Source organism: Lathamus discolor, chromosome 1, assembly GCF_037157495.1.
Source record: "Lathamus discolor isolate bLatDis1 chromosome 1, bLatDis1.hap1, whole genome shotgun sequence".
Classification (NCBI taxonomy): domain Eukaryota; kingdom Metazoa; phylum Chordata; class Aves; order Psittaciformes; family Psittacidae; genus Lathamus; species Lathamus discolor.
The window spans coordinates 53,346,139-53,358,570 of NC_088884.1; the positions used below are offsets into that span (position 1 = coordinate 53,346,139).

General features: G+C 38.7%; 1 protein-coding gene across 4 annotated transcripts in view; it reads left to right on the forward strand.

Annotated features, from left to right (window-relative positions):
- Positions 1 to 11,908, forward strand: part of NR1H4 (nuclear receptor subfamily 1 group H member 4) — a 45,791-nt gene extending 33,883 nt beyond the window's left edge. For all 4 annotated transcript variants that reach the window (XM_065671359.1, XM_065671350.1, XM_065671368.1 and 1 more), the window contains 3 exons: positions 429 to 575; positions 9,633 to 9,746; positions 11,063 to 11,908. In XM_065671359.1, coding sequence (XP_065527431.1) covers positions 429 to 575; positions 9,633 to 9,746; positions 11,063 to 11,301 — 500 coding nt within the window. In that variant the 3' untranslated portion in view covers positions 11,302 to 11,908. The remainder of the gene's footprint in view (positions 1 to 428; positions 576 to 9,632; positions 9,747 to 11,062) is intronic.
- Positions 11,909 to 12,432: the final 524 nt, after the last annotated feature.

Consider the following 12,432-nt stretch of genomic DNA (forward strand, 5'->3'; position numbering starts at 1 on the left):
GGTGAAATATTTAAAATTAGATGCTTCAAATGCTTTTGCCATCAGGGCATGGAAAGAGCTGAAAGCAGCACAGCAGTGTGAAGTCATATAGAAAGCTCAGGTGGAAAGATGGCAGATGTTTGGGAGCAGCATCAGGCTAGACAAAATTCCCATATTGGTTATGCTATGTCACTCGATTTCACTTGTCAAGTTCCTCCCAAAGTACTATGAACACTGAAACACAAGTCTAATTCTCATAAACTTTGCTGACATCCAGATTTGTGTAATTTTCTGGAATCTGGGTGTTGATTTCCCAACTATTTGGCACTCCCACTGACATCAACACTGAGGTTGTACAGATGTGTAGCACCTCATGTGCAAGAACTTCAGGATACAAAATAAGAGGGACTTTTCTGTTGCTGCCTTTCTTATTTCCAACATCTCCCCAGGCTTCCAAACCCTTGATCATGAAGATCAGATTGCTTTGCTGAAGGGCTCAGCAGTAGAAGCTATGTTCCTCCGTTCAGCTGAGATCTTCAGCAGGAAACTTCCTACAGGACATACTGTCCTTTTAGAAGAAAGAATTCGCAATAGTGGTAAGTATCTTGTTTAACAAGGGAAAGCCAAGCCACGCCATTGTACTTCTGAGTCAGTATTCTGCCCTTAGAAAGCTAGTAAAATTGTTTATTAGCACTGAAACAGGTTTATCTGAATGGTGTTCTTTATATTAACTAGAACAAATCTAACTCAGCCTTGAGGCTAAAGGTCATAAAGTAAAGGCTTATTTATAAATACAAGTATTACAAGTAACACTGTATCAAACAAACATGTTGCAACTCTTCAATGATAAGCATGAAAGAACAATGAAGAAGAAATACCATAATTTTAAGTCACATAAAATATCAGTATTTATGCTTTCAAATGTAATCGTTATAAGAAGGAAAGAAAAAAAAGATTTCAGGGTGTTACTGAAGATAACTGAAGAGAACCACCTATTGTTAGGGTCATTTTGGTAGAACTGAATCACAGCACAAAATGCATTGAAGAATTATAAATGTGACATGTTCTCAATATGTTTTCTACATCTTAAAGTGCATCAAAGGCTCAGTAGCTATGATAAATTCTTCTGGTTCTGGACATAAATCTTTATGACTAAGAAAAGCCAAACAGGGCTGGATATGGTTTGTTCCTTAAAGCAGGCAAATTGGTGTTTTGCATTGTTATGTACTCTTTGTGCTCCACCAATGCAATACTGAATGTTTTTCCTTCTTTATGTATTGACCTGCAAACTTTATCTAACCCACAGTCACCTACCGTTCAAACTTCAGGTGTAGCAACAACTCTGAATCAAAGAGTCTCTCTATAGATTATGGCCTTCCTTCTTTAATGGTCAGAAGGAGAAGAGACACAAGAACATTAAACCTCAATACTAGTCATAGAAATGGGCTTAAACTCATTTCTGAAACTCTTAAAATCAGTAACATGAAGATACTATAGATATATGTAAAATTAGGCCAACACTTTTATATTTGAAACCTGAAATCTTGAAAATAATACTCTTGCTGAAGGTATGCATTTGGTTTGGCTTAACATACTAATTTCTAAGTTTATATTTTTTTAATATTTCTTTCATTTTTATTTATTATAAGAGGCTATTGTTTGATGTATTGGAAATGGTGACTTCCAGAGTGATATGAATGGCTTCTGGTCCAGATTCTGCAGGAAGAGAAGCACGCTAAGAAGGCCATAAATATTTCCTCGAAACTGTAATGAGTTGGCATGGATCCAAATGTCTTCATTAAGAGATTTTCTTTTGAATTATAAGCTAAATTTTTGATAAAAATAGGTCTTAGAGAAATGAATGCATATGAATACATAATTACTGAAAGCTTCTCTAATCTATACAGTGAGCATCATTCTTCTTGTTCAAGGTGTCAACTGTTCATAAAAAATAGAAGCAGGAAATACTTTGATCTGGAACATTACAAGATCCACTATGTCATACCAATAATTTTCTCCTTAGTCAGACTTTTTAAATAGCGTGTTAATTCTCTACAGTTGTTGAATCCAGATGAGATGTATTATTATTTTTTTGCAAGTTTTTACTAGAATTAAAGGTAGCATTTCATATAATAACATGACTATCTAGAATACGACACTGTATCATGCAGTAATATTTTTTACCTGTCACGCAACAGATTAACAAAATAGCATTTTGTATAGAAATTTTAAGACAAGTAACAATTTTAAATATGGTACCATTTATTCCAAAGGAAGATTTCCTGCAATTCTTTTTTTTTTTCTTTTTTTTTTTTCTGTGGGGAAAAAAAACCCTCCAACGTAAATTAAACATGAGTGCTAGATCAGAAGAAAACTTGGGTTGAATAGTTCCCAAGAAATGAAACACAGTCACTTTTTTAAGTGTGCGTGTATACAAATATATATCTTACTGCTCTTGGAAAAGGCTCTCTAAAACATCTTCCCTCAAGCCAGGGTCAAGCTGGAAACATAAAAGGAAATACTGTTGCTAGAATTTCTCCCACCCTGTATTACAGCTTCCTTGCTTCTGGCTGCATTCTTTCCTTTCATTAATATCCAGAAGAGAGGACAAAATATCCTTTCCCATGTATTTCATTTCTCCACTCTGAGCAAATTCAAGCCTACTTAAAACCCATTTTCCTTGGTTGCACTTCATAGGGCTGTGACAGTAAACAACAGACGCAGTTTGTAAATCTCTATGACAGTGTTAATTTAATTGCTGCTACCGATGCTATTTAGCTGTTAGTGCTACTGCGCAGACCCAGAAGCCACTCAACATTTTTGGTCTCTCATTTTGGACTGACACTGCTGCCTGCTAGAGTGTTTCAGTCCACCTGGCAATGTCTCTTGCATGAAAGGGCTAAAATGTGTTTTTAAATACCCCTCTGCCTGTGTTTTTAGTACTGGTAACTGCCTGTTACTGGTATCACTTCTTTTGCACCAAAAATGCAAGCAGATTATTTTATCAAAGGAAGGACTTCTACTGGGTTTGACTCTCTCCTGCTTCCCCAGCGTGTTTCTCAGTGTTCAGTGAATTTTCATAAGAATCCTGCTCATCATCGCATAAGCTACCAGAGTTTTTTGTTTTAAGAACCCTCATGGTGCAATTTTTCTGTGCATTTTGCCTTAGTTCAGGGTAAATTCCAGAATTACACATTTGGGCAAATCAAATAATTTCAAATTGTTTAAAAAATATAAATACCAAACCAGATTATTTTTGTGGTTTAAATCCTGCTCATTTTCAGGTGTCCTGAGTTTAAACAAAATGTGAGAAAGGCATCCAGATTATTCTGTTATCATCTCTTACACATACAGCTTTCAAAAATATTGAATAGGCACTTCACACCTCTGCATGTCATAGGGCTCTAAGCTGAATAATCACCTGTACCAACTGTGATATTAGGGTAGAAACCAGCAGCCTCTTGCAGCCTTAACCAGTAAGGACAAATGCTACCAAAAGCTGCAGTTGGTCATTACCATGTTATAGACTGGTCCAAGAGCTAAAAACTGGCCAAAAGAGATTAATTGCAAGTCAAAGAAGATAACTCAAAAGAATGACACATAAATCTGGATAGGTATTTTTTTAAAAAATACATTTTACTAAAAAAAAATAATAAAATAATAATGCTAAACGCAGCGAACTGAGACACCCTGAAAAGACAAAAGAGAGAAACAGAGGAAATGCAGATAGTTGAGTGAGAGTTTAGAAAATATATTTATAGGTAATGAATAGCTCTTAGTAAGGTCCTAAACACTGTCAGGCCATCAGCCATATATTATTGCTGTTAGTCAGATCTTCTGTCCACATAATTTTAGGTGCAGACATATTTCTGAATGTCACATAAGACCTATTGTCAAGCCTTGACGTCTGTATCCATAAAATCAGAGAGGGCAGTGGAGATGACATCCTGCCTAAAAGTCACAAGCTGTCCAGCCTTCTGTCACCTGCCACCATGTCACTTCAAAACTGCTCTTTCCTATTAATATTTATGCTTTCTCCAGTCTGATTGGAATGGATTTTCTTTTTTCCTTTCTTCTCGATAAAGAAGTCAGAGATCTGGTCATGATGACCTTTGAGCATTAGCAAAATCCATTTTTATTCTCATGCTGATGAGGTGTATTTTTATTTCTTAGCTTGCGCATACTGCTCAACTCCTGGTGCATCTCGGGGACTGCCTTTTTCTGTGCTCTGGTGGTCTTCCTTCTTAAAGTGCTATGGGAATTCTTTCATTAGCTTCCATTAGCTCCTGAGACTGAGCTCCTCTTCTACTCACCCTAATATTGAGACTTAATGAGAAATACATACATTTTATATAATGTTAATGAGAGCTTATGCCACTTACTCATCTTACTTGATACTTCACTATGCATATACCATGTTATGACTGATTGACTCATTCCGTGAAAGGCTGACATCTTAGTAATTTAATACTTAGTTTCTTTGTGTTATTTTGAAAGCAAATTATCCCCATTATCAAGCAGTACAATATTTTTAAAAGCAGTGCTGAGACACGTTGATGTTTTGTCAGTGAGCATTTATATCTTGTATTCCTACAATATAGCTTTCAGTAGTCATGAAGAGACACAGATGTCTATTTTGTCATTTTATTCTATACAGCAGCTCTACTAATTTCAGTACTGGGGAATAAGATACTACCTGATATGAACAGAAACAGAAAAATCTGGATCCAAATTTTCAGTTAGCAGCAGGACACCTGACATTGTAAAACATACTTTTGTCTACCTGGACAGGTTACAGTAGCTGAAGAAATGTGAGACCCAAGGAATACAAGAAATATCCACTATTTCAAAGCACTGGAAAGAGGCCCCCTTTTGCCCTTCAATGTGGGATACAAAGTTCACGTTGATTTGGACAAGAGGCTCCTGCAAACAAAAGCCAAATTTTGGAACCAGAACAGTGGATACCTAATTACCTCTGTTGCCTTTGGCTTTTATTATTTGATTATTAGTACTGAGTAACAGTAGTGCTCCAAAACCCTTTTGCTGAAGTGTGTGCAAAGAAACAAAATGAAATTATCTTCGCTGCCAAGTCCAAAGTGTCCCGCGCATCAAATGGTCATGTGCATCCACAAGGAAGGAGACACCATCCTATGACCTGACCCAAAATTAGCACACTGCCCCAGACATTTAGAAATTGGGAACACTTTAAATTGCAGAGTACAGGAAAGAGCTTTTCTGTTTGCATACAGTCTTGTACAATCTACTGCACTGAGTTAGCCAGTGCCATGTTCCTGAATTACTAATGAAGTTGCTAGAAGTGTTTAAATCATATCTACAGAGTTAATTTATACCCATGAAAAAAAAAATAAAAAACAGATGTCAGAGGATCCAGTCTCTTCCACGTAAGTGTACTGCCACAGGCCAGAAACTTACTTAGACTGGACCTATAAAGTCTAGCTTCAGGCAGTGCAGGTGCTGCTGCTGTGTGCTAGTCCACACTTTGCTCCTGACTGTAGCCACTCAGGCCATTGCCAAAGAGGGGTGTGTGGCAGTGTGGCAATGCCATTTACATCCTCCTCGCAGGTCTGGTTTGTTTGTTGTTTGTTCTTTTTTTTTTAACTGAGGATTCTTTGCTTTCAATGATGGCTTCACTGCGGTCCTACTGATTGCTTTTGAGAAGGTGGGGTTTTGTTCTTCTTATTGTGAGTTCTCCTCAGCACATGCTAACTTCTCATTCAAGTTGGACATTTAAAGTCCACGAGATGATGACAAAGGGCCACTGATGCATTTGAACAGCCTTAGCAGAGAGATTTCATAAGCTGGTGAGAAGGCATTTCTGGTAGATGAAACACTGAAAGATAAGATATAATTTTGCAAGTAATTAATATATTTTATTTTCATAAAACAACACTTGTTTTCATATCCACTGGCACCTCCATGTTTATCAAGAAAAAAATCTCTATATCCATATTAATCACACAGTGCTAGTTACTGTTAATTAGTAATGACTCTCAAGCTTTCTTCTTGCAATATATTAATCTATTCAGTTTTACCAAACAGCTAAAATAGAAGAGAGAATGCTGTCTCCAAAAGCTGGCAATACTGACTAAGTATCACAGTAAAAACATTTATATCAGGACTGCATTAACCAGATAATTATTTACAGCCTGCAACTGCAAACCTTATGAAAGCAACAGTCACCCTCAGTGAGAAATCCCAGGAACAAAACCCTAAAAAAGGCCAGTTCTAAACCAATGCTCTCTCTTAAGCTACAGTCAGGAATGAAATTGTGCAAGAAGTGGTGCTGAATGAATAACGCTCATGGGTTTAAATCTGCTCCAGTCTAATGCTGCAAGTACCCAGTAAAGCTAGTATTTCCCATTGACTATGCTGGAGTTTACAGTCAGTCATGCATTAACATAGTGAAATAAATCAAATTAATTGCATTATCTTCTGCAGATGAGAGAGTTAGGCTGGTGGTTAGGTAGAAATCCGTGTAATTCAGAATGATGCACACTGCAGCGAGAAGGGAAAGCATGTTCTTATTGCTGTAATGCTGCATGAAAGAAAGTTTTGAAACCTTTTTGAAAAGAAGAAGGAAGCACTGTTAACACTGACCAGGAAGCTCTGCCTAGTTGACACAGTACTCTGCAGGGCTCTTGTCTGATCTAAATAAAGAGGGTTAGATGGGGTTAACTTTCTGTTCACAGTGAGGTCAGGAATATAACTTTATATATTTTATTTTTTCTTTTCACTTTTGAAGTATGAAGTATGAAGTATGAAAAGTCATAGAGTTATTTCTCCTCTAGCCTTTCCACTTATGAGCACCAAATAGACTTTAATTCTTTTTCTGATAACCTGAATTGAAGTGACAACATTTTGTATAGTAGATAAGAGGGGAAAAAAAAAAAAGGCAAGAACTAGAAACATCTGTTTCCTGCTTTTTTGCTTTCGGGTGTCTCATTAAGTCCAAACTGAAGCGTTTTCAATCACGTTAGAAAACAGCCCCCTCTTGTGATGGAACAGTGGTCTGTGTAACGTGCATGCAAGATGATGAAGTAACAGGGAAAATCCCATAGAGATGGGATGACAGCAAAATCAGTAATCAAGTAAAAAAAAAAAAATAAAATCCATTATCCTAATCTTAAATTTGCAAATTTTGCATGGTTTTATTCATAAATGTCCTGTGACATATTTCTGTTTAAAGATTTCAAAGTTCTATTCTCTTTAGTAAAAGCAGTAAATCAGTTGCATTGTTGAAACGTCATTTTTCACTTACTTTCACTTCTTCTGTTTTATTTCTCTCTTTGGAGTACACTAATCCAGAGAGAAATTCTCTTCTGTAATTTCACTTGCTTCCACATTTATACTCTTTTTTTTTTTTTTTTTTTTTCTTCAGCCGTCCATGCTTTATTTTCTTAATGTTTGATTATAAGCTTTCTGGGGGAAGGATTGTTTTACTGCATGCTTATACAATGCCCAGACCAATGAGGATCTGAATTAGTCATTCTATGCCCTGTTTGCCACTGTCATTTTCATCTCACATCTGCTGTATTGACAGCAGGACTTGACTTGAAGAGCTTTGTGGTCAGCAAAACAATAAATTCATCCAGCTAAAAACTAATCTGCCCCCCCCCCAAAAAAAAAGGAGGAAAAAAGAAATTGAACTATGAATATGAGAAATAAATGACGGGAGTCTTAGTCACAAACCGCTTCCTTCCATTTCCTTTCTGCTGCCAAGACGATCATGCCCAGTGTCACGTCACCTTGCACAGACTTCTAAAAATATCCACTTTGTCTTGGGCTTTTCTCGTGTCATTCCTCAGCTATTCACTTCCATGAAAAATAATCATTTGCTCTGCTTTAGGGCTCAGCTAGATGGGTGGTTTTTTCGCCTATTTCTAGATTCATGTGAACTTCAAGACTTTGGTGCATCACATGTATGTGTTCCTTACATACGTCATATTGTAAGGAACTTGGGCATTTATGTCTGCCTGAGAGAGACAGGCGGTTCCCCTAAAGTTAGCATAACAAGTTTTTAAAATTTTAAATACTTAATGCAGATGACTAACAACACAAACCTCACAGAACATTAGATGACTATGCTATTGTTTGCTCTGTATAAAGCTCCAGCTGTGTTACTAACTTCCACACGATGAGCTGACCTGAATTATATATGTCTGCTTAATTGACTTAGACTTTTCTCAACAGTATTGAACTTGTTATAAACCCCAGATTCGTGGCTTGTAATCTGAAGTGAACACAGGTTGCTTATGTAGCATGTTAAACACATTACTGAGCCACAAAATAAACCACACCCTGAAATACCATACTTTCACTGATGGGACACATGACTATTCCACTGACTGTAGTTAAGTTCTCACTGTCACAGCAAAATGCGACTGTTTCTTAGTTAAGTCAAGTGACTTTATGTTTCCTTCCTTTGAGTTCCACCTGCTGAGTTTCATTTGAATTTCCCCTACTGGAGGCAGTCCAAACCTCACCAATCTGGGACTTCAGCTTCGTGTTTTATACAATGCTCAAAACCGCATTATTTCATGTGGTTTCCACACCAAGATATCAAGGCTTTCCTAGAACAGTTCAAAATTAAAAGTACAAGAAATCCTATGGCCCTCATCTGTGTGAACAGAGGAGGTTTCGACCCTTTCAGCCAAGGAAGGCCAAAAGGCTCTTGCTGCAGAACCACTGATTTGGATGTGTATACCCCATCGGTGCCACTGCTTCAGATTTGCAAGCACCCATTGCCAACGGTCTAGTGCCTGCTCCAAGTGACTCACACAGCATTTAAAAAAAATAGTAATTGTTGTCACAGGATCTACTTCTCCTTTACACCAAAAAGCAGAATGGAGCACATCTGTAATTTAAGGCTAAGTAAGAACATTGTGACTAGATGACAAAGTCAGTAAGGGGAAGCCCCATCGGCATACCCCAGTTCAGTAATCCCAAAGGGTTTCACTGATGGCAAGAGAATCACATGATCCCATCCTTAAGTTGGGCTAGGTTTTATTTATGGCTCTGTACTTTATAACACACTAGTTTATGCTTTAAAGTAGTAGCAGTTGCAAGCAAGTTGATCTTGGACTACAGGTAATCCTAGACCTAGGTAAATTTTCAGGCTACATAAAAGATGCAATTAAGCTTTTTTATGGAAACAACTGAAGCAACTGCCCAAGGCAGTAGCAGCAGTTAGTAGAGTTGGGCTAGAACTAAACCACACACCCTGAGAGGTTTCCATATAACTAATGTAAAGACAGAGAGCATGGGGGCTGTTTCACAAACTGCATCCTGGAAACAGAAGACAGCTAGAATATCAGCAGACAGCAAGAAAACCACCTATAAGTCTTGTCCTGAAGAGCTAGATGGACAAATCTGTAGAGGAAAAGGAACTGCTTGAAAGACAGACTTTGAAACCATGTGATATTTCCAGTGCTTGCTGGTTTCTACTCTGAACTGGAAAACAAGGATGCGCTTGCAGTTTTGTAACTAAGTGTCTTGCATCAGGCCCATTTGTGTAGTAATTTTTCCCCACCAAGACAGCCAAGGCTTCAAACATTAAATAATTGCTCTGTGGCCATAAACCAGATTATTTCAATAATTTAAAAGAAGTATAACTTTTTTTTTCCCTTTCACAGGTATCTCAGCTGAATTCATAACTCCCATGTTCAACTTTTATAAAAGCGTTGGAGAGCTGAAGATGACACAAGAAGAATACGCACTGCTTACAGCCATAGTTATTCTGTCTCCAGGTAACTTCTCATCCAGAATTAAATATTAGTGGTTTGGGAAAGAAAGCAGGAGGAGTATCACCTGGGACTTGTAAAAACTTACATTCTACATAGAGTAAGTGACCGTACATGCTTATGCGGTATATTCAGTTGTTAAATCAGAAAACAAACACACAAATCCAAGCTCCAAATGTCCTCCTACACCATCTGGTTTTTCATAGAAGGGAAAAAGGTGCCTAAATACTATGCTTAAAAAAGTACTGGCATGTCTTCATTGCTTAACACGACAGGCTTTTTCCTTCAGAAAATCCCAGTTGTGGTTACACACACAACACTACAGACCACTGTGGAATGTTACTGTTTTCTAGAGGGAAATTGGGAAACTGTGTAACTTAGAGAATAGCAGTAAAGATCTTCAGCCTTTATCGAACAAACGCTAGGGTGTCAAGAGCAGAAGGACAGTAGCAGGTTGGCCTCTTGACTATAAAGTGTTGGAAACTGACCTTTCAGAAGTATCAGCACAATAGCGTCTCAGCCCTGATGATTTTAGAGGCTTTGCTGTAAAAACTAATTCTTCGACAACACAAAACTAGCTCTGCCTATGAAACATGGAGTAATCGTATAGTGACTCAAACAAATTGACTGTCATAGGAATGGGAGAAGCTTCAGGACAAAAGACAGACACTGAGGTTTCATGGAAGATGGGAAGGTGAAGCAATTGCATTGCTCTTTCAGTCAGTGTGGCTCAAGAAATTTCATCAAAAATTTCAGTGAAAAAAAAAATAATAGTTCTCTCTTTTCCTCCTTCTCCAAATACCCAAACACACACAAATCAGCAAATTAAAAGAACAATTTCTAACAAAGAAGTTTCACTAGAGGTTGAAGATATGTGATTCTCCCTGGTGACCAGCATGTACACTCTTCTGTACTGGCCAAATTCCCCACCTGTACACCACCTCCAAGAACTTACGCTGTACAGTTCAGCTGCTGCAGTGCACCACAGGCTGTACTCAGGTGCAGAACTGCACTGAGAGATGACAATTCAACCCCAAAGAAATATATCCGAGTTAAAACTGTTCAGTTTTTGACAAAGTCGAAAGTGTTCCCCAGATAGAAGTAGGAAGCTTACATGAAAACCCCTAACAAAAAAAAAAAACAAACAAAAACAATCTTAACTATTTTTATTCGCCCTTATATTAATAGAAATATTCTGTGTGAACACCAGTACCCAGTGTAAATACTGGAATATTTTTATATTTATTTACCACTGAAAATATTTACATTGTATCAGAGCATATATTTGTTAATTACTTCTTTCCTTTTAAAACTATAACCAGATCGACAATACATAAGGGACAGAGAGTCCGTGGAAAGGCTTCAAGAGCCATTGCTGGATATACTACAGAAATTCTGCAAACTTCACCACCCAGATAACCCTCAACACTTTGCATGCCTCCTGGGCCGTCTGACGGAATTACGGACATTTAACCACCACCACGCAGAGATGCTGATGTCGTGGAGAGTGAATGATCACAAATTCACACCTCTGCTCTGTGAGATCTGGGATGTGCAGTGATGGATACTTTTATTTTAGGAGAAGTACCTTTTTAAAGGACCACATAGCATTTATTTTCATAGAACGATATCCCACAGTACATTAAATTTTCTTTACTGCATTTTTATAGAAACATACCACGGATTCATAAAAGTAATTCTGTTCACTGTACACAGAATATTACATAGCTTTCAGATCTTCACAGTAAGTACAACTTTCTCTGTATTTATATTCTCCGATCAGAAAGAGTCCACCTGCTCTCCAGAGGAACCCTGGTAATTCTGCTGCAATTAAGCTGACGGCAGCTAAGAGTTCCTCTTGATGAATGGGGATAGCAGGTTTCCATTCATGTTTTTTCAGTGCAGTGTTTTTGTGCTTCGCCTCCATTATATTCCACATACTTACTTAATAAACCAGCTGAAATGGTTAACGCCAGTCATTTGCTGTTCAACTGTGAAATGTGTTCATGTGAGATGTGCAAGATGTTATTTCTTCATAAGATGAAAAATGATGCAATGGGGAAAAGCCTCATACACACACAAAGAAACCCCAAACAACCTTTTCATGGTATAAACGTGTAACTTCGTTTGAATTATTATTTCAAAGTAAAAATTATACAGTATGTAAACTTTGTTCAAATGCATCACAGGTTATTTTGCTTTAAGACTTTGACTGTTGGTGCGGTTGTTGGTGTTCAGTGGCTGTGAACAATACCACCGCCAACATCCCCGGAACAAGAGTGCCGTGCGGGGCTGCAAGCAGAGTGAGCGGTTTCCTTGTGCCCGGGTCCGTTCCCAGAAACCCAGATGGCCGGGGTACTGATGTGACCGCGCTCTCCAAACGCTGGCCCTGCGCGGCCGGCAGCGCGAGCTGCACGGTAAGGCGTTGGGCGCAGAAACAGCTCTCCGCCTCGCTGCCAAAAGGGCAAGCCCCTCCGCGGCCGGCGCTTCCCCTGACCGGCGCGCAGCCAGCACCCTGCGCCCGCCGCCCGCTACCAAGCCCGCCACCGCCGCCTCAAGGGAGCGGAGCTGCTGTCAGAGGCGGTTGGTGACACAAGCAGGGCATGCTGAGGCAAGTGATTTCACCTCAGCTGGAGCGGCCGGTGGGCGGGAGGACCATCTGCCGCAGCGACCGAGCCAGCAGCCCTCCGGC